The sequence below is a fragment of the Pyxicephalus adspersus genome, chromosome 1 (genome assembly GCF_032062135.1).
Source record: "Pyxicephalus adspersus chromosome 1, UCB_Pads_2.0, whole genome shotgun sequence".
In the NCBI taxonomy this organism is placed as follows: Eukaryota; Metazoa; Chordata; class Amphibia; order Anura; family Pyxicephalidae; genus Pyxicephalus; species Pyxicephalus adspersus.
The window spans coordinates 72,920,594-72,945,905 of NC_092858.1; the positions used below are offsets into that span (position 1 = coordinate 72,920,594).

The following is a 25,312-nucleotide window of genomic DNA, read 5'->3' on the forward strand; positions in this document are numbered from 1 at the left end:
AGTAATGTTGCTGCAAATATATTATCTTAAAATAAGTAACAACAGAAATATGGAAGAGGATGGAAAAAATAAGTATACTGCTACCCTAATGTTGTATATTAATGAACGCTGTAAAAACGATATTATGCTGGGTATATGACTACTACCCAACTAGAACTAAGTACATTGAAATGTAGAAGCAGGGTGGTCATTGTGGGCAGTCTTTATAGTGAAGGTTGGTACCACAATAAATCAGGCCCCGGAAAACAATAATAAACTTTAATGATGGTGCCAAAGAAATATGTATGCTAACTAAAGCTAACTTTGGACTTATTTATATAATTCTAATATACAAATTAGGTGGGTTTAGGTAGGAAGAAAAGTCTGTTTGCATTAAATGATGGTAACTTCGTCAATGAAAAAAAATTATTTGAATCTACCCAAGCAACAAGAAACTAATAAATGTATCACTACAGATAATCTCTGTTTAGTTGGAGCCTATAATTGCTTTGTGAAGATAATTTGTCAATAACTCATTGCAGAGCATTTTTTTAGTGTTAGTAGTAGAGTAGTGTTATGGAGAGCATTTTATTAACAAGTCAATAAATGTTGTAAAATTGAATTTTTAAACAAGAATTTTTAATTTCCTAGAAGGTGCATGGCACTTTTTGCTTGGAGTGATAGTAGAGAGTGGAAAATGGAGTAGTAAAGTAGTGTTACAGAGAGCATTTAATAAAGCCAAAATAGAGAGGGATAGATTTTTCCATTTGTCTTTAAAGTGGAAGTAAGGTTCCCAAGACATTTGTAGAGCTGCCTCAACTCTCTGGAATGGTCTTCCTCATCCTATTCGGCTTGCTCCTACTTTCTGCTCATTTAAAAGAGCACTCCAAACCCATTTTTTCAAACTTGCCTACTCATCAAACTGTCACTATTTCCTACCACTACATATCTCCCATCCTATTGTGTGTAAATTCCCCCATCTCCTAGATTGTAAGCTCTTTGGAGCAGGGTTCTCTGCTCCTGTGTCAATGTCTATATTTGTCTGTCATTTGCAACCCCTATTTAATGTACAGTGCTGCGTAATATGTTGGTGCTATATAAATCCTGTTTATTATTATTAATATAATAATAATAATAACAATAATAATAAATAATTTGCAATGAGACAGTGATTTTTTGCAAAAAGGAACAGGTGTTGTCTCCTAAGGCAGCCAGGGCTGAATTAACTTACATCCTGGCACTGCCAATCAAGAAGATGATGGTGACAAAACAGGGACAGATGAGTGTAAAAATTGTTTAGTTCTGCTTTAATTTATCTGCAAATAAAATTAAAGGAATACGATGTTTAAGTGCTAGATCTCACTAAGGTATACAGTAGGTATGGGAGAGGGATCACACTTAGGTACTAGGTATTTTATCATTGACCTGAGTATCCAAGTTAGAAAATGAAAAGGCAAGACTTTTCTAAAATATCCTCTGGATAATGCAGACCTGGAAATCACTACTGTGCAAAGCAATCTTTTGATTCTGGAAATGTTGCAGACTTTGTTTTTAGGTGTTTAAAAGTTTGATGTGTAACCCATCTTATTTGCAGTTAAAAGGAATGGGAAGTACCACATGTAAGAATTACTTTGGCAGTGTAATAAGGATATGGTCGGTGTGCCAGTTTGGAACAGTAAGAGGTAATAGATTCAAAACAGTTTATTTTAAGCTAGTAAATGAAGTTTCTGGGAACTGACACTAGTTATGAAGTTTTCATGCTTTCAAAATGTGAATCATGACAAAAAATGAAGTCATTGTGATTATAGTTTGTGACATAAAATATTACCTGGATCTGCAATTCTGTTATCCTTTAAAGTGTCTGGGTTTTCCAAAATGCGAAAAGATAGTAGTGTCATTTAGACACTTAGAAAAAGCAAGGATAAAATGTGAGAAAACCTGATTCCTTACTCTGCTTGTTAAGTGCTGCAGCCTTTGCCATAGTTAGAAGCTGCACGCTTTTTGACTAAGAAATAACTGTGTAAAATCAAATCCTATCATTGAATATTAACAATGCTGTAATATATCAATAGCATTAAAAAAATTAAAGGAATTTGCTTACAAACAGAACTGACAGTACTGAATGTGTAGGAGACAGTTTTACTTTTCCCAAGTTTGTCACTTACTGTGAAGTCTTCATGCAATTAAAAAAATCATATTTAATAGGTTTACAATTTATGTATGTAGTGATACATACTTAACTGATCCCTAGTCATTTTCTCTTTGGCAACCTTAGTTTGAATAAATCATAAGGATTCATATGTTGTGGAATATGTGAAGCCAACTTCAAAGAGACAGAATGAAGCCTTGTAGTAATGGTTGCACATCAGCGCCTGAAGTATAAAGCTCAGTGGAATTTATTTGGATAAAAAAGCATAATGCAAATTCAATTTGCTATAACTTCATAGTTTATTTTTACTTTTATTGGATTTTAACCTTATAATTACATTTGGCATATTTATGCGGATTAAAGAATCTGCCTTTGTAGTGTCTGCAAAGGAGGGATTGGCAAATTAATTCAGACTGCGAATTTCTGAGTAAAATACAATTTATCCAATTGGAAATCTCAAATAACAGATTCTTCAAAGAAAAACGTGACAAAGAAAAACAGTATTTATCGGAGTTAAGTATTTACATTCTCTATACTTGCAATACATTTTCATGCCTTAGTGTTGTCTTTAAAGTCCCCAACACAGAATGATAAGAGGGGCTGTCTCAGCCAAAAGGACTCATGCTAAGGTTGATTAAAAGTAATCCAGGGGTTGCATCGCAATTAGTGCAAGTCTTACTGTGTTTTATTGGAAATAAGTAAAACCATTTATGTGTGACATTTCATATTACATTTTCCTTTCACACTTCATTAAAGTGGACCTGTAACCTAAATAACAGGTTTTACATACTTAAATAGCCTTAAAAATAATTTCAAGATTCCTCACTGGGTCTATCATTTTCAAGATCTTTCACTTTTTTAATGACTAACATCTCTCCTTGTAAATTTAAATGCTAATTGCTCTTAGGCACAGAGTAAAAGGAGATTCATTTTCAAAGCTTTCTTATATGCTGGTAAAAGCCTGACCGCATTCGTTAATAATTCTGTATATATGCAAAAACTGATACGGACATATTTACCTGTGGAACCTCCTACACAAGGGTAAGTGGCAGTCTCTTTTGAAATTGCATTAATGCATTGGCTTACTTTATATATCTATATATATATATATATATATATATATATATATATATTTATACTATATATATGATTTGATTTACAAATAAAGATTTTTTTTACTTTATTTTACTTGATTTTTTCCCCAGGCAACCGTTATCACTATGACAGAAAGTTAGGTGTAACCCAATATTTTAGTTGTCACCTAAGCAATAGGCGAGGCAAAATGAGGACAAATTTCTGGGATTAAAATTTATCTAATTTTGGAGAGATCTCCTCTTATTTTCTGTTGCATGTTTAGCACTGGAAATTACAGAAAATCTCCGAAGCAGGATGCACAAAAAAAAAAAAAATCAAAAAACCTGACATAAAATAGGAGTACAAATAGTAAGTCTTTGGATAATGGGTAAAGTCTTTGGCAGTAAGATGGATTAAAAAAAAAACATTGAGCCAGACTTTAGGCTCTCCAAGACTGTAGAAGACAGACTTTCATGGGAGAACCTGAGAGATCCAGCAAACCTGGAATGATGTAAAAAATTTACTATAAATGGTCAAATGTTTTTAGTCCTGGACCAGATCTTTTACAGGTTTGGCAGATCACCCAGGTTCACCTATGACAGTCTACCTTGTCTATCCTGGAGATCTTTAATAAATCAGGCCCACTGAGTGAATACTTAAACATCTTTCTTTAGAGTATGTCACTTAATATTTTTGTACTTTATGATCTCAAACACATATCTTAGGGTATACCTATCTCAAACCTATTGAGGAAAGGGTCAATTTTAAACGATCTATGTTAATACCCAACCATGTGCAGAATAAATAAAGGAACAGGATATTTCCTTTTACATGACTTAAAAATTGTAAAGAATCCTAACTCAACTCTAAACTCTTTTATAAATCAAACTTAATCAAATTGTAATGTTTTGTAGTATCCAACAAGGGCATGTTGGGACCTACTTTAATTTATTTTCTTACTGCACACTTTACCTAAAGCTGCGTACACACTTCCAATTTTTATCGTTCAAAATGAACGACGAACGCACGACGAACGATCGATTGGGCAAAAATCGTTCGTAAAAAAAGTAACCAACGACGCCGACGAACGAGGAAAGTCGTTGGAAACGAACGACCGGACCGGCGGATCGGACGACGATCGTTGACCATCGTTCGTTGATCGTCCATGGTCTGAGCATGCGTGACGAACGAACGTTCGTTCACTTCCTGTCGTGCACGTCACTCCCTGTATCGCTCAAACGATCGTATCTATTGTGTGTACAATGTCTACGAACGATCGTGTCGTTATCTGTATGTGCAGGATCGGTGCTATACGATCATTCGCAGATATCGTGTAGGATCGTTCGTCGTTCGTTTAAAAACGATAATAATTGGAAGTGTGTACGTAGCTTTAGAATTGATATGCACTAATAATTCAGAGATCTATTGAAAGACCTGCCTTACCACCTGTTACAGGGATAATTGTAAAATTGTGTAATTTTCATTACATTTTTTCATTATTCCGGTGACAGTGCTCACCGAAAGAGGGATCCTTTAAAATCTGATATGGGTTCTTACTTTTTTCAACTGTACTATCCAAAATAAGAAAAAAAGTCTTTAATTCTACATTGTTATAGTAAATTGTTTTCATCAAGTAAAAGGTTAGGTGAATGTGGTCTGGGACTGAGCTCAGGCTGCAAAAAGAAAAATTCAGTTCTTTTGTAGTAAACATTTACCGTTAGGTATTTTAGTGTCATTATTCTCAAAGAGGATGATACATATAAATTGCATCAGGTCAATCTTCAAAAATAATTTAGCTTTTTATGCTCTGTGGATTGTATTCAATAGGTTTATTATCATTTTCAAAGACTTTTGAGTTAATCATCAAAATTCAGTAGGAGTTTTAATCAATCTGTTTTGTTACAGTGCGCCGGTGCTTCACACATCTCTAGCAACAGCAAAACTTACATTTTTGACATGGTGTCATTTCTAATTATGCATTTGCAATTTGCCTAAAATATGAAAACACATTACATTTTTCAATTAAAATAGTTTTAAATTAATGGCTGAATAACTCCCACACAGTGAATTAAACAGACCTGAAATGTAGTGAGGTGGTTTTGCAAAGTTTTGATACTAGTAGAACATTTTGAAAATACAGAGATTGGGATACGTTTCATAAAAAAATCTCCATATAGCTTTCAAAACCCATATGATCTAACCTGATCTTAAATTTTCTAATACTTGGTCATATGTAGAACATGTTTATGAATCATTTGTCATGTACCTAGTGATATTTATTTTACTACTTTTATGTGTTTTCAAGTATGTTGTCCCCTCCCCAGTTCTGGTCCCCTACAGTGTTTCGGGTATCTGTCAAAGAAGCCGAGCTGCACATTTGCACAATCCAAAAGAAGAAACTCTTGTGTGCCTAAGTGGGAGTTAGGATATCTTGGCCCAGCCAATTAAGATGGCGGATTATCGAGATACAGAACATAAAATTTTTGGGTAGACTCATGAAAAACAAACATAGATGTAAATTGTTAACTCTGAAAGACACTCTACATCAAACTTCAGTAACTGGTAAGTTGTCATTTAACATATTTTACAAATAATCACTCAGATTCCTAATTTTATAACATTATATAGGGGGATTTAAATCTTTTAAAAAGTCATTTTTTGATACAACATTTAGGGCTTCAGCCTCCAAACATAACATACTTTATGTTTATATCATAATAAAGCTTCAATTTCCTATCTGAAAATGATCATCAATTTAGTCAATTACTCATAAAATCAGTAATATTACGATTTCAAGGTTTATGCATTAAATTTTTAGAAGCTAAGCTAGTACAATAATGATTTGCTTATTAGTCAATTTATTATTGCTGAGCAGACTATGTTATTAATCAGTTTGAAATGAATGCACTGATGTAATGATGTACATAATTGTACATTGTAATTGTTAAAGCTAAAAGCTCATCTTTATGGGAACCTGTAATAATAGTATATTTGTACACCAGCATAATAGATCCCAGTAAAGAAGAGCTTTATACTTTAAATAACACATTTATTACTATACTCATATTAAGGTATATTTGTAAAAGCAATGTGTCATTAGAAGAAAATTGGGCACATGCAATTTTAGCCAAGACGATCTCTGCTAAGTATTTTATATCTTTTGTATTTTCATGGTACATGTGGTCATTGCCAATTTATTTAGGTTATATTAAAATAGGTGTTTCCTACCCATAATGAGAAGCCATTATTTATAATCAAGTGAACTTCATATAAGAGGAAAAGCTGATCTTTCCAAGCTGAATTTATCAGAGGGTGTGGAGAAAGCCAACTAGAGCTGTCCACCTACATGCAAATTTCATAGACATTTTTTTAACTGTTACAAATATAATGGAATTCTGAAATTGCCTGCATTTTTCACAGGCTGAATTATTTATTGGTAGTTAAGATCTCTGTAATATTTTGGTATATAAGCTTTTTTGACTATATTTATCCCGGGTAGGTCCTCGTGCTACAATACTTGTACTCCCCCATGAATGTAAAATATCAGTTTACTAATTTCTCTAATTTAAAAGCAGTCATCTGAAAAGTTTTATTAAAAATAAAACACTGATAGGTCTTTTTCAACAAATATGTTGACACAGACACTTACAATTTGGCCACTCATTTAGCAGATTAGAATGTAAATTACCTAAATATTTCTTATTAGTATTATTTTCAAATTAGAATGTAGCATATAGAGTGAAGTAATACAATGAAATGGGTAACGTATTGCAAATGAAATATCACAAAATACAGACTAGTGCAGTTAAAAGTATGTAACATACACAACTGAACATGTAACATGTTGCAGCAAATAGGTTGGTATAATGCAGAACATGCATCATACCATATTGACTGGGGCAGTCTGGAGTTTTTAATGTACAACACAGTGTATAGACTATGGCATTCTGGAGTGCCATTCCAAATGTCAAATGGGAAAAACACTGCACTGTGCACTGACAATCTGAAATAAATATCACTTGGTGTGTTGTAGCACCCAAAAATATAGTCTGATTGTCTTGGTTAGTTTAGTACTTAAATATAGTTGAACATATGTGGCATTAATTATGTTTGTCTAAAGTAGTTTATTACTTTTGCAAAACAATTTGCTTAGGAACTGCAAAGCCAGCACATAACCTTTGGTAGCTATAAATATGTTCCACTGAATAAACAGAAATTGCTGCTGCCTCTAAGCAAGACTGTGTATAACCTATGCATGTATTGTTCTTTACAATAGACATACCAGCCTTCCTGCTTTGGTGATCTGGATGAGTAATTATATGTAATTATATATTTTTATAATAAATAAATGTATTCTTTTGCTTCACTATGTATCACACTGGTATAAATTATAACCACTATGACCTGGTTTTCTTAACAGCAATCTGAAGTTATTACTGTCATGCAATACAAAAAGGATCCACTTTACCAGGCTTAATTGCTATGATGTATTTTAAATGTACTATGCCAAGATTGTAAACACCATTTTTTTCCTCCTTTTTAAACACGATATTCGTTTTTATTATTGTACCAAATACACACACATTTGAGATAAAAATCTACTAAACACCTCAAATTCTGTGCTTGGCCCACTGAGCGTAGAAAAAGGAGTCCTTGGAAAGGCACCTTTTAACTCTAGGGATAGCTTCAAAGCACCCAGTTGGCTTTTAGTTGTATCTCTGAAGCACATATCTATGATAAGTGCTTAAAGGCATCAATAGACTTTAGATGAATGTTTCTGATATAGCTGGTATAGTACAACTAGACATTCAGAAAACTGCAGTACCAGATTGCACTGTGTGTACTCCACTACAGGTCAAGTTTAATTATCCAAAGCGGTCCAGGCAGGAAATAAAGTGACAGCACAACTCCAGGATTCAAATGTAGGTAACATAAAATGATGCATCAAAGGAATAATCCATGAATACGTGAATAAAAATTGATTACAAACAAATGCAGACTAATTTTGACCATACAAATAATTTTCTGCAATGTCAATTGCTGACTGAGTAAAGTATATATGGTACACATTTATGACCCATTCTGATGATTATCTGCACATTTGGAAATGTTTGGTTCATACAAGCAATTTTACTCAAAGAAGCTTTTTCTAACGCTTGAAGGATACCTGTGTGTTGTCCAAGCATAGTAAAAGCAACAGGTTGATTTTAATCCTATTTTCCTATTTCTAGTTCCTTTTCTCTCCCGCTTCACTGTTCATCTATGGAAGCAAAACAACATAATTGGTACTTTTGAGTATGGAGAACATGTTTTACTCCCTCTTTCTCTTTATGTGGCGACAAAGTGATTGGTTTCTTAAACACCCAGCAATTAGAAGTACATGAGAGGTTAAAAATAACTGTAGGACCCCCATAACCCCCAAAATGTTAGGACCTACAGTAACCCTACTGCTTTATCTTGCCTGGGTAAGACTTGGGTTCACCTTAAGGTCTTCTCAAAGTAGTGTTCAGTATCACAAAAAGGTTAATGCTCTTGTAGCTCACTAGTCCATAATAGTAAGTCTCTATCCATGCTATTTTTACCTTTAAGAAAATGTACTAATCTACTCCTGGTAAAATAATTATGCAGGATCAGCATGGTAATATTTCAAATGCCCTGTCTAATCTGCAATAACATGAGAGGAAATATGATTCATATGCACCTCACAGCAGCATAGTTTTCACTTTCAAAAGACTGAATCCATACTTTTATATTCATGTGTTTTTGAAGTTTGCAACTCATCTGTTTTATACAACATAACTGCAATAATTTTGCCTCCAAGTGTGCTTTGCAATAATTCACTTTCGGTACAGCAGTAATTGAGAAAACACAAAATGAGACTGCAGGCATTCTTCTCTATTATTTATTGTAATATTTTTCCATAATTTTATATATAAAAATCTTCTTAAGAAACTTTTATCCTTTCATGTTAAATTAATATACAAAGCCATAAACCAAGGTAAATAAACTGAGGAATGATCAGCAATACGCAAAATGTTAATAAAGACGGATTGCTCAAAAGGTGCTGCATACGAAATAATTCATTAAATCTATAGTTTAATTTCCCAGTCTGCTTCTATTCGGTGGGGATTGTTCTTAATTATTTTACAAAGGAATCAAAATGTGACAGGAAGGAAATGTTATCACCAGAAGCTCAAGAACTATATTAAATGTGATGCTCTTACCTAGCAGATATCAACCCTTTTTTTCATATGTAAGGAATTTTGAAGTACTATTACAGTAATATGCATGAAATAACCACTTTATTAACAATATCTAAGAACTATAGACCTAAATATTTTTGGGACATATAGAAACTATTTACCTAATAAAGTGAAAAAAGCATAATACACAAAAAAGTGCAAAGACATTTTGTTTAACATAATGCAAAAATAAATATTTGTGCTATGTTATTTGCACAGTGAAGAATGTTTATTTAGCTAAGTCAATATGGTAACATAATATTCACTTAAATCATCATATTGTGTGCCAGCCAACCCCACTTTTTTTAAACATGTTAATGAACGGATATTTAAAGTGAACAGAGCTTCATCATACTTGCTGAGAATTCTCTAGTCCTGAAGTATATGACAATACTTCTTGCTCACATGATCTGTCATTAACTGCTTGCCTTCTTTACCTTTAGCCTTTGCATTCACTTATTGGGTCTGATTTATTAAAGCTCTGCAAGGCTGGAGAAGATACACTTTCATCAGTGAACCTGGGTTATGCAGCAATCCAGGAAACCTTATTCAATGTGCTGGGGAAGAACATTCTAACACGTTTTCTGGTTAAAGGTTACCCCCAGGACAGAAAGTAAAGGAAATCTCCCTAATGAAACCTTACATGAATTGTAGCCCTAATGCCTTCCAAATCTAGGAAAATCAGTTTTAGCAATACTTATACTTAATATACACAGCAGGCCCGCAGGGAGAAGGGGGGGATGAGATATTGGGCCTGGTTTATTAAAGCTCTCCAAGGCTGGAGAGGATACACTTTCATCAGTAAATCTGGGTGATCCAGCAAACTTGAAATGGATCTGGTCCAGGATTCAAAACATTTGCACAGCAAACACCACAAAAAAATTGCTTTGAAAAAATCTATTCCAGGTTTGCTGGATCGCCCAGCTTCACTAATGAAAGTGTATCCTCTCTTGGAGAGCTATATTAAATCAGTCCCATTGGGTCTAATTTATAAGCTCTCTAAGGCTGGAGAGGATTCGCTTTCATCAGTGAAGCTGGGTGATTCAGCAAACCTGGAATAGATCGGGTCCGGGATTAAAAACAAATAGGCTAACAAATAGCAAATTAATTTTAAGAAATTCATTCCAGGTTTTCTGAACCACCCAGTTTCACTGATGAAAGTGTATACCCTCCAACCTTAATTAATCAGGTCCATTGAGAGAAAAAATGTAAAAGCTTTAGTAAACACTTTCTACACAGTGCCTGCAGCTACAAAGACCAGTAAGGGCTTATTTAAATACTCATTTACAGCCTTTTAAAAATATATAAATTCATGAATGCCCATCAAGTGCAGACTGGAAGCAGCAGTGGTGTTAGATGGAGACTGGATTATATAAAGTGATGTAATACCTTGTGAGAAATACCCATCTCTCTTTTTCTCTATGTTTTGCATATCAGCGATATACAAGTAGTGCTATTATAGCCTATTGATCCAAAACACTGTTAATATTAAGATTTATATATTACATATATTATATCTAAACTTACCAAAATAAATGTATTCTTTAACCAACAACTTTGCTTTTAACAACTGCATGCCTTAGCATTCTTCAGACCTTCACACTGTACAGAATACTGGATAAATGAACAGCTTGTTGAAAAGCAAAGAGAGTGAAGGTTATTATGCAAACTGCAAATTGTTACAAACATATTACTTTTGTGGTCAAGAAGAAAGACCGATTTGATCAAATTTTAATAGTGACAGGTTCACAGTTTCATTTTGGTTTTTAATATTCTAAGGATTTAATGGATTGCCCTAAATACAAAATAAAGATATGGAAAAAAATGTTAATATAGAAAGGTGCAGAACATAGCTCTGCCTGTACAAATATCTGAAGAAATTGTACCTAAAAAAAGCGTATTATAAAAAAAAAAATAGGTAATTATTTATACTGCATGACCTTGAAAAAGAAAATTAACGCTTTGAAACTGTTACTTTTACTGTCCTTGTGAGGTTGCAATAAATTACATTATTAAATTTAACTGCAAAATCAGAATGCTTGCTGGAAAGCTCTACAAAACAAGGATAAGTATTTGCATCAGAATCCTATATCCTGCAAGAAACCCATTGCTGCACAGCCAGTAGGAAGTGTTATGCAGACTTTGACATGCACACCAGACAAATCCTGAATTTTGTACTTAGAAGTAGAATTGGTGCTCTGTAGCAGGTTTGTTTCAAACTTAACCTGCACATCAGTCATTCGGCAGAATAAAGTCAAACATTGGCAATGCCAACATTTTGCAATCAGTTTTGGCACCAAGAATAGACTTCCCAATCAAAGCAAACATATCACCAACATTTTTACTTTATATAAAAGAGCATGCACAGAAGGGGCATTTCCCTGCAATGGTAAAATTACACATCAGCAGCAGCGTGAGATCAGCAGTCTTTTTTTCAGTTACAGCAGGATACTTGACTTGATCTTGCACCTGCACAGTGCGAGATCAGGTAACACAGGCAGAATAAGCAAGAAGATGGCGGAGCCCAGCAAGGAGTGAAGAAAGAATCCAGGGCAGTGCAAGACCGAATCAAGGCCAGGTATAGGGGGGGTCAAAGGCTCTGCGGAACTAAAGGTGAGTGGTGTTTTTTTTAAATTTACTAATGATTCCACATTAAATTCCATAGGGATCTGTTATACTGGCCGGATTCATTGAGCTGTTGGCTGTACCTGGTATTGTCTACTTGCTGCATTTGCTGAGTTGCATGCTATACCTGTAGTATGAAGTAGATTCCTTGCCTAAGGGAATAATTCGGCAACTTGATTGAAAGCAGTTAAATCCTCCAGAATAAATTCGCCCTATGTTGTCATACCTAATTGTAATATGTGCCCCTGCAATTATAAGTCCTAATTTTAACATAATTCTACTTTAAAAAAAGGGACTCCATTAGGCCGTAAATTGAAAGATCGGCATTTCTTCAAAGTTGCCCTTGAAGCCACATGTAATACCCTTCCCCATAGCTATAAAGAATCCCCCCATAGATCCAGAGGTTCAGAAAAAACACCAGATATTTTTCCCCTATTAACTTCAATTGTTTTCAAATTTGACTACTGAATCATCAGAATCTGAACATTGTTTTTATTTAGTGAAATGCTTACATTAATTGATCTAGTTGGCATAATAATCACAGCAGTGCATGTGCTGGTCATAGCAGCCAATCAGATTGCAGTCCAGTAAAGAAATGTACTGTTTTCCAATTTACCTATAGTATATACACATGAAGGTATGTGTGTTCAAGACATTACCTGCATTTTTAGGAGAAAACATGTAGTATGGTAAATTTAAACCATTGTAGGGTGCCTGACTACACCTTTTTATGCGCTGTAATTTAAATCCCAGAGGAGAAATGAAAATGACATAAAGAAAGGTCAATAACTAAACTAAATTATTCTGATTGCAATGAAGGTGATAGAGCAGCCTGGATTTATGTGTTCAATAGATTGCTGATAGAGAGTGAGTGATTCCCTCCTGCTTTGTGAAGATGTTGGAAAATCTTTGAACTCTACTTATCAGAAGGAAGGACGCTTTTCAACTTCAAGTTTTTATATGTTAAATTATTCTGCTAAAGCAAAGTGCTTTCCTGCAATGTAAAACACAAATTTATATTACCAATAGGACATTAGACAAGCCTAAAATGTACAGAACAACAGCAGACCGTTATAGTAATAATATAAACATTTTTTTTTAACAAAATCCACATTTTGTGATTTTTAAAGCAAAAATGTATTTTAAAAACATTCATCAAATAGGTAGTCTGCACACTATCATGGAATGAATAGTGGATACATGTATGCAGAATAAAGACTTATTATCTAAGTTTTTGGTCTAGTACTCCTTGCAGACATAAGGAGATTTTGCCTTCTTTCTAATGCAGGAAAAGTGTTTATTTCTTACCACAACCCCAATATGCTCTCTAATCAAACTCCTTTGCAGCTTGTGCCTTTGCTGCAATCAGCACTGGAATCCAAGGTGTCCACTGCTATTGATTAGGGCTTTGCAATGGCTGCAAGATCCTAGTACTGTTACATGAGATCGGGTCACAGTAGCATCATAGCTGGCTGCAATGAAGTAGCCAGAGCATGGGTAAAGTAAATATAATTGCTGTAGAAGAGCCCATTGCAAAGGCAATGTCACCTTGCCCAGAATGGTCAAGTAATAGCGTCTCTTTAACTACGTCAACTTTCACTTCTACATACCCCTTATGAACAGGAGGATTTTTTTTTACATTTCAGATACTCAGTTTAATATTTAATACCTTTGTCATGACTTAAGATAATGAAGTAATACATATTTGTAAGGGAAAAAGAATAGGATAATAGGAGAGTTCAGACCGTAAGTCAAACACACAAATCCAAGACAAAAAGTTAGTAATGCCTTTTTTTCAGGCTGCAGGGATAAGGCACCAAAAAGGATGATTACTTTTATGGCCCAAAACACTAAATACCTGAAATTCTGCTACACTTTATAATGGTACAAAAGCAATAAAGCACAAAAGGGGGAAGACGAAAGTTTATATAATTACATGGGTAGAATATGTAAAACTGCAAATTTTATTAACAATTGGCTCTGTCAAGTAGTTATACTGTAAATAAAGAATTTGGATATATTTAATCTCCTTGATGTACTACGGAGCCCTTTTCTTAGTGATGCCAAGGTAAAAATGCCTTTCTTGTCTATTGCTATAATGCTGTTGAGACTTAAAGTGAACTTTTTCATTTGCCCATGAGACATCTATTCTCCTCATGTTCTGCCCCAATACAACATATAGGGGATTTTATTGCTGGGAGCACATGTAGGGGTGTTAATAAGTTTTTGTGGGAATTTTTGATTTTACTCCAGTGGCCAATCCACCTGCTGATCCAGCCACATCTACATGTCTGCATTTGTAACCTCTAGCAATATCCTGCGCTGTATAAGTTCCAGACACATTACTGATCTTACAATATATAAATATTGCCCTTGCTCTTCTTGAGGAAATCATGTCAAAAACCTGTTAAGAATTTACAGGGTGTGAACACCCTTATATTTTGAGATCAGACAAAATGTTACCTACTGTACATGAAAGGTAGAGTGTTGGAACTAAATTCTGGTAAAAACCCTCTAACTTAATTTTACACAAAATTAGATTTTTTAAAAATATTTATTAAACTTTTTTAGTTTTTTACATGATACACTACATTGAAAGGATGGGGCACCAGATTAGTTATAATAAGAATAATGCAAATAGGACCCAGGGGAAAAAAACAGCATGATCCCCAGGGTCCACTCCACCTCCTGTGTCACTGTCTGTTTCTGTCTGTCATTTGCAACCCCTATTTCATGTACAGAACCGAGTAACATGTTGGCACTAAATAAATACTGTAATACTGTTATAAAATAATAATCCCAATAAATATCTAAATATCAAGTAAATTGTACTTGCTGATTACAGTGGAACCTTATTTTTTTTAACCTTTCTTAAGGAACTGGGACACAAAGCTAAGATATGATGGGCTGGTTCAAACTGGTAATGGCAGCTTGCCAGTAACTCAGCTACCCACACCGCTGCACTAGTTTGTATAGAACCAGCCTTTGAACATTTCACAGCAGGTACCAGTGGGCAGTACTATGCTGCTCACTGCTGTACCCAATCATTCCCATGTGCAGCCACGATACGTAGCGGCTCACCCAAGAAAATGGTTCAGTGGTGTGAAGAAATGGTAACAGCAACCTCACTGCCAGTTGGAAGATAGCCTTAGATATAAAATTTCAGCTTCCAAAGAAGATTGTTAAGTTAACCCTAATTCCTCTATAACTGACCTTTCTGTAATGGACATCCAATGTAATTGTTTTTACTGTATAATGTTTTTTTGTAGAGCCTAAAAAGTGTATTACTAGTTCCACTTTGCATCTATTTTTGCGAGTCAATGTCCAAGTATACCCAGCAATCCTAAATCTAAAGTTTTGAACTGTTTGAATTAGTGAGTAGCTTTTGGCATCAAATCTCTTTTTAAATTTGCCAGCTATCATCTTTGTGGTTTTATCATTATTTATTCCCTTGCATTTAAGTAGCTTCTGAAAATTCTCCTTAACTTTTATAAATGTACAAGTCAACTCAGGTGGTACTTAGCTGTCAGTTGTGACAAACGATGGATGCAAATGCATTCTCGTGGAAGCAAACAGTGCATTCATCATGCAAAGGTTTCTTATAATTATGTAACCTAATAGAATATACAATTATGATGAATTTACTGCCTTTAAGAAAGCTTTAGAATTAGAAAATGACATTTTGAGAACATATGTTTTGGATCAGATATTTACTTTATTAAGGAACCGAATATATTCTACAGCTAAGATATTGAAAGGAAACCTGTGCTGACAGAAATTACTGTATATAGCCTTATAAGTGCACCTAAAACTAAAGTTTTTACCTTACATAAAAGGGTAGACAGTCCTTTAAACAACACTTTACTTTTTTTTGTGTGGGGGTTGGGTGTAAAACCCTTATCGCTGTGGCAATAAAAACAGAATGGGAACGCAGAGCCTCCTGGGATACATTTGATCCTGTGTGGTCTCTGGCTGCTCCTTCTGCGCATGCCAGATAGCGAAGGAGCTTTTTCTTAAATAGGGAAAAAAAACCACACTGCGCATGTGTAAGATCTGCATTTTTTCCCCATCTACCGCAGACTACATTACCCGAACTCACTCCATCGCAGTGCAAGATGATGTGACATAGGCAGAAGGCGGAAAAAGGGCAAAAAAGATGGGGCGCCCAATGCTTCTTCTGCATCGGGACTTAGGAGAATTCCAGGACGACGCGGGACCCGATCTAGAGGTAAGTCAAAGTAGAGGTAAGTCAGTGTTTCTTTTTTTTAGTTTACTTCCGCTTTAACAGCTGACCTCCTTCAAAAAATGCTCAGAACCCTTGATCTGAAATTGACATACAGCAAGTGAAGACAATATGAAGATTCCTGATATGCATAGTTGTTTCTGGTCAATGCCTCAGAAAGCTTTGAAGTACTGTTTTGTTAAAAACTTACGTTCTTTTACAGGTTTGTAGTCCCTAGGTTTATAGTTTTCCTGTGTTTAACAGCTAGTTTTGTCCTATGATCCTATGCATCATAGTTGTCTTTCTACTGAGATGTATGGTTTACATTATTAAAGTCAAGGGATTGAAAAAAGCTCAAAGCTGATTATCCTACCATAAATAGTCCTAACCTACACAAAGTAAAGCTGATTTCTATACTCCTCCCTGAAGGGACTTTTTTCAAGACTTCCTTATAAAAACGTATTTGCTCCTATTTAGCCTAAGGCGAAGATGTAATGGTCAACCCAATCCTTTCGGCAATGTTATTATTATTTTAGGGCTTACTTTTCAAAAGCAGTAGCTAAGCGCTCATTAGTTGCCGTAGCAGCACTCAAAAAACCAACTGGAGCCCTCTCAACCTCCCTATACATTTATGATTGTTACTGTCACAGTTTTCAATCTTCATATATCTATTAAAGGCTCAAAAAACTGAAAGAAAAAGGTGTCAAAAAACAGAAACGATGCCTGCTCAATAGAGTCCTTGAAAAGACAATAGGATGAGATACATCTTAACATGTACTTTTCTAAACATAACTGAAAATAACAGTGAAATGCCCAATACCTGAGTCCCTGGCTCCAGTGTAACCTTTTGTAGAGATTAATTTTTGTTATTAATTTGCTCTGTATGGGAATTTCCCAATTTTTATTGCTAACAGAAAACTTTCTGAAGATTATGTTGCCAGACTTTCAGATAACGTCAAACAAGTGTATGTATGAAAAAGTGTAGCCTTATATTGTTCTCTTAAGAATATTAAGGTGTCATCCCTTCTTGAACTGACATATAGTTAGATAAGGTTGTGCTAGTATACTCTTATTTAAAAACAAAACAATTTTTGTAATATTTTGTAAACATGCATAACTAAAAACAAACTAACTAAAAACATTTTAATAGCAAAAGAGCAATTGAATACAACAATATCATCATATCCAAGGTGGCATACTCAACTTTTCAGAACTTCGATGTTTTAAAATACCAATAATCAACCTCGTGTGTCATAGGTGAAATTTGGACATTTGTTTGAATATTGTTTCAAGTGCTACATATAACAACTCTTCTTATTATTAATAATAGAACCCAAAAACACCTAACAGCACAAAGCACCATATTGTGGTAATTAGCCTATATATTAGACAATAATATTTGCTCATACATTTGACAGTAGGGCACCACTTTTTTTGCAACCTGTATTTAAATAGATGTTTTTGTATAGAGTCTGTTTATTTCTCTTTTATATATATATTCAGCATATAGCCTTAATCAAACTTTGAAGTATAATTTCTACATTGGGATCTGTGTTCAGCTATCACTCTGTGGGGATCCACAAGTGTACGTGTATCCCAGTCAAACCTACACCTGAATTGATGCAATATGATAATGGCTAAGTCTGCATGTTTGTACAATATATCCTAATATTTTATACATTTCATCCAGAAAACCAAAAAACACACAAACATGTAAAGACATCTCAAACAAAACATCCAATATACTTTGGTATCTCTGGCCTGTTAGATGCACTGCATATACTTTGATTTCCCACCATTCCTTTTAGAATTTCACATCAAATAAACCATTTTAGGCAGAATTGTTTCCTGTTTTATTAAGGAACTTCTTTTACTAGCTATAAACTACTAAACTGAAATATTTGAAGTGCATTGTATGGAAAATGTAAGAAAAGAAATGTCAAACCTTTAAACACCATAAACATCAATCATTTTAAATCTATCAAGTTATTTGTGCTGGGACCTGGAAAAGTTTTGCTCAAAGGAACATGTAAAGTGCTGAGAAATACCATAACACCATATCATACTGTACAGAAAGTCTAGACACTAAGATATATAAAAAGCATATATAAATTGCTTAAGCATATTATATTGTGTCTGTATTTTATACTAAAAACTTCCCTGGAGTTCTGTAAATAGTTAGGTTAATTACTATGATGGCGCTTGAAAATGTCCCTATCTATCCAACATTCCAATACTACTGCCACTGGTATATTAGTCTGCAAAAGTGTTTGATGTTAGGAAAGACATTTACCAAAAGTTTTGGGCCAGTACAAAAAGTAATTTAATTTTACAAGATATACAAATGATGTTTATTTCTTTATTTCCCTCTGTTGCCTGTTCAGCTTTTGGCATTTATATAGGGCAAAATATTGATAGGAGAAAAGAGCCACAAAGGATGTTAAGAGGTAAAAGACACTTTTAATTATGAAACATGAAGCCAACAACCATTTGCCTTGGTTTGTGGAGTTTGTGAAGGACAGAATGCTGGTACCATTTTTGCGTTTTTGAAATAATAGTGACAGAGGTTGTCTGTACCAGTGGCATCATCTTTGACATTTAAACTTTAGGTTTAATCTATTAATATTTGCTTTTTTTTCTTACCCCCACTCATCAACATGAAAATACAACTATTACCAAAAACCTTTCTGATGAGGATGGATGTCCATTAGCCTGGAAATGAGGTGGGCTCCACAAGACACCTTCCATAACACACACTGAAAGAACCTTATAGAGTGAAGTAGAAGCATCTGCAGAAAAGGTGAGGAGCCAGTATAACTGGGCAATACAGACAGTAAGAATTAATTTTTTACACAATGACCATATACAGTCTGTTTTGAGAACTATACATGTAGGCATCAGTGGTCTTGTCCTGTATCATTTACTGGTTCCCAACATACTGGGATCTAAGCCCAGAATATTGACTCGGGCTCAATACTTATGGCATTCATGACTCTCTTTAATAGTAGATACGAGTAAGACTGGCCTAATTACTTTCCAGTTTCAGAGAGATTGCTTCAAGTAAAGCTATACCAAATTGTATAATTTGAGCTATAATATTATAATATATTATCTTTTGAAAAATTGCATTATTAATGATTTACCTAAAGAATTGATAGTGAGCAGCATCCTGTCAGCCTTATATATTGTTTTCTTTTGGTGCCCTGTATTCGATTATTTCCACTTCTTGAGTTAGTTTGGTGCCATTTGCAATGCAATTACATGCAAATCTATTCCTGAAGTGATTCTGAAGCTGTGTATATGAATCACATTTTCTACTTACATAGCAAGCATATGTGGTGCATCCAATTGTATTTATTTATGCATACTATGGACAGGAACTAAAGGAACAGCTGCTTCTTTGTGATCATTTAAATGTTTAGTATATCATAAAATTTTCAGTGAAATAGAGTATACATTCTGTCACCTATTTTAGATTTAGTGTAGATCATACACACAATGAATGGTTTCCAACAATTTTTTTGCTGTCTATGTCCCATTAGGGAATTTTTACGATGTTCCAGAGTATCAAATAGAAAAGGGTAAATGGGAAAGCTCCCCAAAGATTCCATTTAAAACCAGCCAGAAGTTCTAACTTCTGTGTTGGGGGCTGGAAAAGCTACCACACCATTAAGATGATCCATTATATCTGCAAATATCTTATTCTTAAAATACTTCTGTATAGGTTATCTATAAGTTATTAGTATTTGTAAAATCTGTCAGGTTCTACTATTTCTTTGACACCAGCTAAAAGGATATATTTACTAAGAGACATATGGAAGACACTGTAGGACTCTGAATCACCAATGCACCTATGTCTCTGTCAATAACAGGATAAAAAAATCATGTTTTTAACTCGAGTATATCCAATATTTAGGTGTAAATTGGTAGAGAAGAGAAGAGGGAGGGGTAATATTTTCACAGTCTATGCCAAGCCTCTAGTAATGATGATTTAAAGAGAAAAAGGATAAAGAAAGAGAGGCTTTTTTGGCATAATCACATATAGTAAATTATAACAGAGATTACAAACTAAATATTTTTGCGATATTACATTTGTTCCAAAATAAATAATATGTGTTGGTACTGACATGTTTCGCCTTATTGGCTTCCATAAGGGAGGGCAGAGACTTGGATATCTGCCCTCCCGTGAGGAAGCCAATAGGCGAAACGCGTCTGGCCGAACATATTATTTATTTTGGAACAAATGTAATATTGCACAATCATTAAATTTGTAATCTCTGTTCCAAAAAAGCCTCACTTTCCTTATCCTTTTGCCCTTTTTTATCCAGTAATTATATGCAAAGTTAATTATATCCTAGCTGTAAAAATATTTTAAAAAATCATTTATAACTGACATTAGTTGTTAACAGGCTAAAAAAATCTAATGGTTCCCTAAAAACTAATACCAAAATCCTATTAGTCATAATGTGTAGTTATAAATATTACATTTAAAAAAACAGTTATACCAACTAATTGAAGTGTTTTGTTTACCTCTAAATACTTAGAATTAATAGAATTAAATCTCTTATAGTACAAAAAGTCAATGATTTGTTGCACACATACCAAAACCAACAACCCCCCTGCAATATTTATTGTTTGAGAGAATCAAAGATTATAGTGCCAGGTTCATACTGAACACCTGAGCACTAGCCCCAGAAAAAGAAACACTAATCAAAGTTCTCCCTGTACAAAGGGCTTTCAAATAATGACTTGATGACTTGCTCAGTTGAATCAAGGTCTGATGTAGCCTGTTCTACAAAATGCCTTAGCATGGTGATGAAGACAAATGAATAACTCACAGGATACAACACTGTATATTCAAACACCTCTATTCTGCTTCATCTCAGGTGATGGATCATCTTCCCACCACAATATGTTGCAGCATTAGGAAACATTTCATCTTCTCATTTTCAAGAATTAAATTAGGGAAAACTAATTTCTTGCTTCCAGAAGAAAACAATTGACTGGAAATTGTATAATCACTAACTATGACAAATATATTCAGCCTTTTTTTTGCAATTGGTGCAGTGAAGCATTACTTCACAAAATACAGAGCTGACAGCTTAGTATGTTAAAATATAGTTTTCATTGAGGAAGCAAAAGTTTGGACATTTTTTTTTAATGCATAATCAAATTCATTTTGTCTAATATACTGTAATTACAGCAAAATGTACAAATGTAATACGTGAAACAAAGTCAAAATGTAATTGCTCTAAATTGACTATAAAACCAGATGAAATATTAAATAATGGAATTAACATTATGGTCACATACTAAAGGATCAAACCCCAGTGACCTTTAGTTCACTTCTACCTAACTTTTATGACTTTTATTTGAGCCCAAAAGCATTGGGATGACACATTGTTAGTTCATTGTGTCCCACACAAAAGAACCCAGTGTTCCTTTCAACATACTAAGTGGCCTTCCTCCAAGATCTCAACTTCTTTTGGAGACACAATTATATGCACAAACTGCAATCAAAACCACCAACAAAATTTATTAACCCAATCGCTACATTTAAACTGTTCTGAAATTATTAGAATTTTCACTTAAAGATGAACTCTAGGCAAGAACCTAAGCGCAAAACTTATTTCAAATACATAGGAATAATTTCTCTGCTAATAGATTTGTTGTTTGTCCTGTCAGTCCTGAAATTTACACTTTTACCTACTGCAAGTAAACAATAGACACATCCCTGCCTCCAGCCTGGCATTGATTAGTGATGGGGTAGCAGCACAATAATGATGTGACCTTCCTTCAACCCCCATTTGATATCATATTTCAATATGATTTAGAGGATTGACCCTGCATCCCCGAGTTTGGGTTCTACTGCAAGAGGTATTACGTAAGGAAGATATCAAGACTTTCTAAGCACTGTCATTTTCCGTGGACAGTATGGGACTGATTTAATAAAGTTCTTCAAGATTGGAGAAGACTGTCATAAGAGAACCTGGGTGATCCAACAAACTTTGAAAAAACATTTGTTATTAACTGTCAAATATCTTAATCCTGGATCTGTTGCATTCTAGGTTTGCTTGATTAACCAGATTCACCAATGATGATCTATCTTCTCCAGTCCTGGAAATCTTAGGCAGGGTTCTCTTCTAATCTTGTGTCATTGTTTTTATTTTTATGTATGCAGATTTGTCATCTGCAGCCCTATTTATTGTACATAACTAAATAATATGTTGGCACTTTATAAATAACAATTAACAATAATAGAAATAACATTGTGAGTTATCTTTTTCCTAACGTTTTCATTAATATAACAAATTAGTCAACTGCTCCTATCACAGACTACATACATTTTCTTTTTTTCCAAAATAGCAACAAAAGTATTTTATTTATTTTGTTCTTACCTGCCACTGGGTCATCAGTTCCCGAACCCCCTGTGTGTCTTCTAACAGTCCTTCTTTATGTTTTGCATCTTGTAGGACATTAGCAGTAGTCTCAGCTTCTGTGAGCCAGGCAAGAAACGTTTCCAAGTCCAAGTAAAATTGCTGCAACATTCGTAAAGCTGCCTCAAGAGCACCATCACGATCGCTAACTCTGTAAGATATAATAAAGTATATATACAGTATATACCACACAAGGATTCTGCTTTAAACCTTTCTCTGGCCAAAGAAAAAAAACTATGCCCTCCCCAACCACCTGTTTTGCTCTAACTTTAGAGAAAGGCAACACTGGTAACACAAGTAAACAGATGAAGAGAAAGGACTGGATAATTACATGACTGCAGCTTTAGGTCAGTGAAAAACATTTTTTGTTATGTCCAGAAAATAGTAAGAGGTTAGGATCTTCCTCGAAATCTGCTTTTATGTAAAAGAGATCTAAGAATATAAAAATAATAATAGTGCATGTATAGCAATAAAGGGAAGAAAACTTTTTTTGTATGTATAGTATAGACAAATTCGGCAAATCTGATATTTAAATAGTTGCCATAGACAGTACTGCTTAGGTTTTAATTACTAATCCAACACGGTACCATTAAATGTATTCTAGATTTTCATCTATAGCTATGTAGAGGCATACAGTTTTCTAATCAGCTGAACAGCATGTCCAGAAAGCAAGGAAAATGTGATGGGCTGGGGAATTAAATTATCCTTTCTAGATTGCCCTGCATTTGCAAAGGAATGGGCCATGCAAACATACAGCAGCCAGATATTCTTAAATACATTTTATGTAGTGTATTTAATGATAACTAGCCCTCTGATTCATTACAAAGGTTGACAACATGTTGGCAAAAAGATTATCAATTCAATTACATGAGTATATATGCATTGAATTTTTCAACTGTCATTTCATTTTATATTGCTATTTGATAAGGCATACATCAAAAATAGACTCAAAAGCTTAATTAAAATCACTTAGCTACAATGTAAATTCCCGGATTACAAAATGAGTTAAATGTAATTAAAAGTGATTATCTAAATAATTGGATTTTAAAGGCACTAATTTCTCTTGCATTTAATGACAGCAGAAACTACATAATATAATCAGAATCAAATACTGTGAAAAACAGATAACATTACAGAGGAATCAATTGTGACACACAGTGTAGAAGAATCTCTCTCTCTCTCTAACATCAAAATATCAAAAACACAGACTAAAATATAGAGTATTGGTTTCAAAATTACCAGTTTCAAACTCACCATAAAACATTAGAAAGCTGCACATTTATTTGAAATACAAAAATGATGTTCATTATAATGTAGTTTACCTAATTTGCTAATTATATTCAGGAACTGACTAAAGAAGGTAAAGTGGCTGTAGTAAATAGAACAATGATCTTATTATTACTAAAACTGAAAATAAACCCAAAAGAATCAAAAGTTACTTGAAAAAACAGTGAGGTTTCTAAATAAAATAAGTAAAGCCTTATAAACTTGTATAAACTACCAATAATGTTCCATAAAAAGCAGTTCTGCTCTACCTGAAAGGTACAGAGCTTCTGAGGAGTGCTTTACTTTTTTTTTGCAAAATGGCATGCAGTGTAGACCGTTTTTAGTAAACATTATCTTTTTTTTATGTGTACATCCAACTTAAATGGGTTTTACAAACTTCTGCTATTCCAGCACAGCTTGTGTCTGCCTTTATTGTAAAACTTTTGAAAATGACTTACAGTTTTAATGTTACTTTTCAATGATTTTTAATTGAACGTTTTATAGAAACATTGTAAAAATGTATAAAAACTGAACATCAACACATACTGTAAATGTATGCCAACTGGTACACTGAGAAGAGGAGAAGCAATATATGATTATCCTGGCCAAATTAAAAAAAAATCCAAGATAGAGAGAACAACGTGGCCTCACAATAACAGTATCAGCAGAAGGAGGTTAAGCAAAAAAATCAGATTGTCCTAGATCAACCAACTAGGCACTACTCAGAGAGAAAAAATAAGAGAAAGAGAAAAAAAACAAGAGCAGCGTGAGAGAAATAAAAGGTTAACCAATAGACAAGCGGTTATTAAGAGGTAGAAGTGGCTGGTGGGGAGAGGTGGAAAGATCCAATCACCACCACCAAGAAACAAGGACTGAATGCAGGGACAGCATCCCTAACCTTTTGGATAGTAAATTGGAAACATTGAAAATTCAGAGACAAGTAATTCTGAATCCATACCTTGTGGAACTTTTCAATACAATCATTTAAAATGGTTGATTATTATTTCATTCATGAGATACCACAACATCTTACACTTACAACTGTTGGCACAGTAGACCACCCGGCCCTAGCCAAGACCTATTTAGCAGCCGTAAAGATAAAGTTAATTTACTGAAGCTGAACATTGGTGCAAACTAATAATTGTATATTCAAAAAGGCTTCTTTTGGGTCCTTGGTAATATGCTTATCTAAAACAGTATACACCACGTGATACACTGCAGTTAATTACCGTATTTTTCGGACTATAAGACGCTCCGGCCTATAAGACGCACCCAATTTTAAAGGAGAAAAACCTAGAAAAAAAGATTCTGAACAAAA

The 25,312-nt window shown here is 34.2% G+C and overlaps 1 protein-coding gene across 7 annotated transcripts in view; it reads right to left on the reverse strand.

The window, feature by feature from the left end:
- Positions 1–25,312, reverse strand: part of DMD (dystrophin) — a 721,719-nt gene that overhangs the window by 330,786 nt on the left and 365,621 nt on the right. For all 7 annotated transcript variants that reach the window (XM_072414251.1, XM_072414268.1, XM_072414235.1 and 4 more), the window contains one exon: positions 22,690–22,879. In XM_072414251.1, coding sequence (XP_072270352.1) covers positions 22,690–22,879 — 190 coding nt within the window. The remainder of the gene's footprint in view (positions 1–22,689; positions 22,880–25,312) is intronic.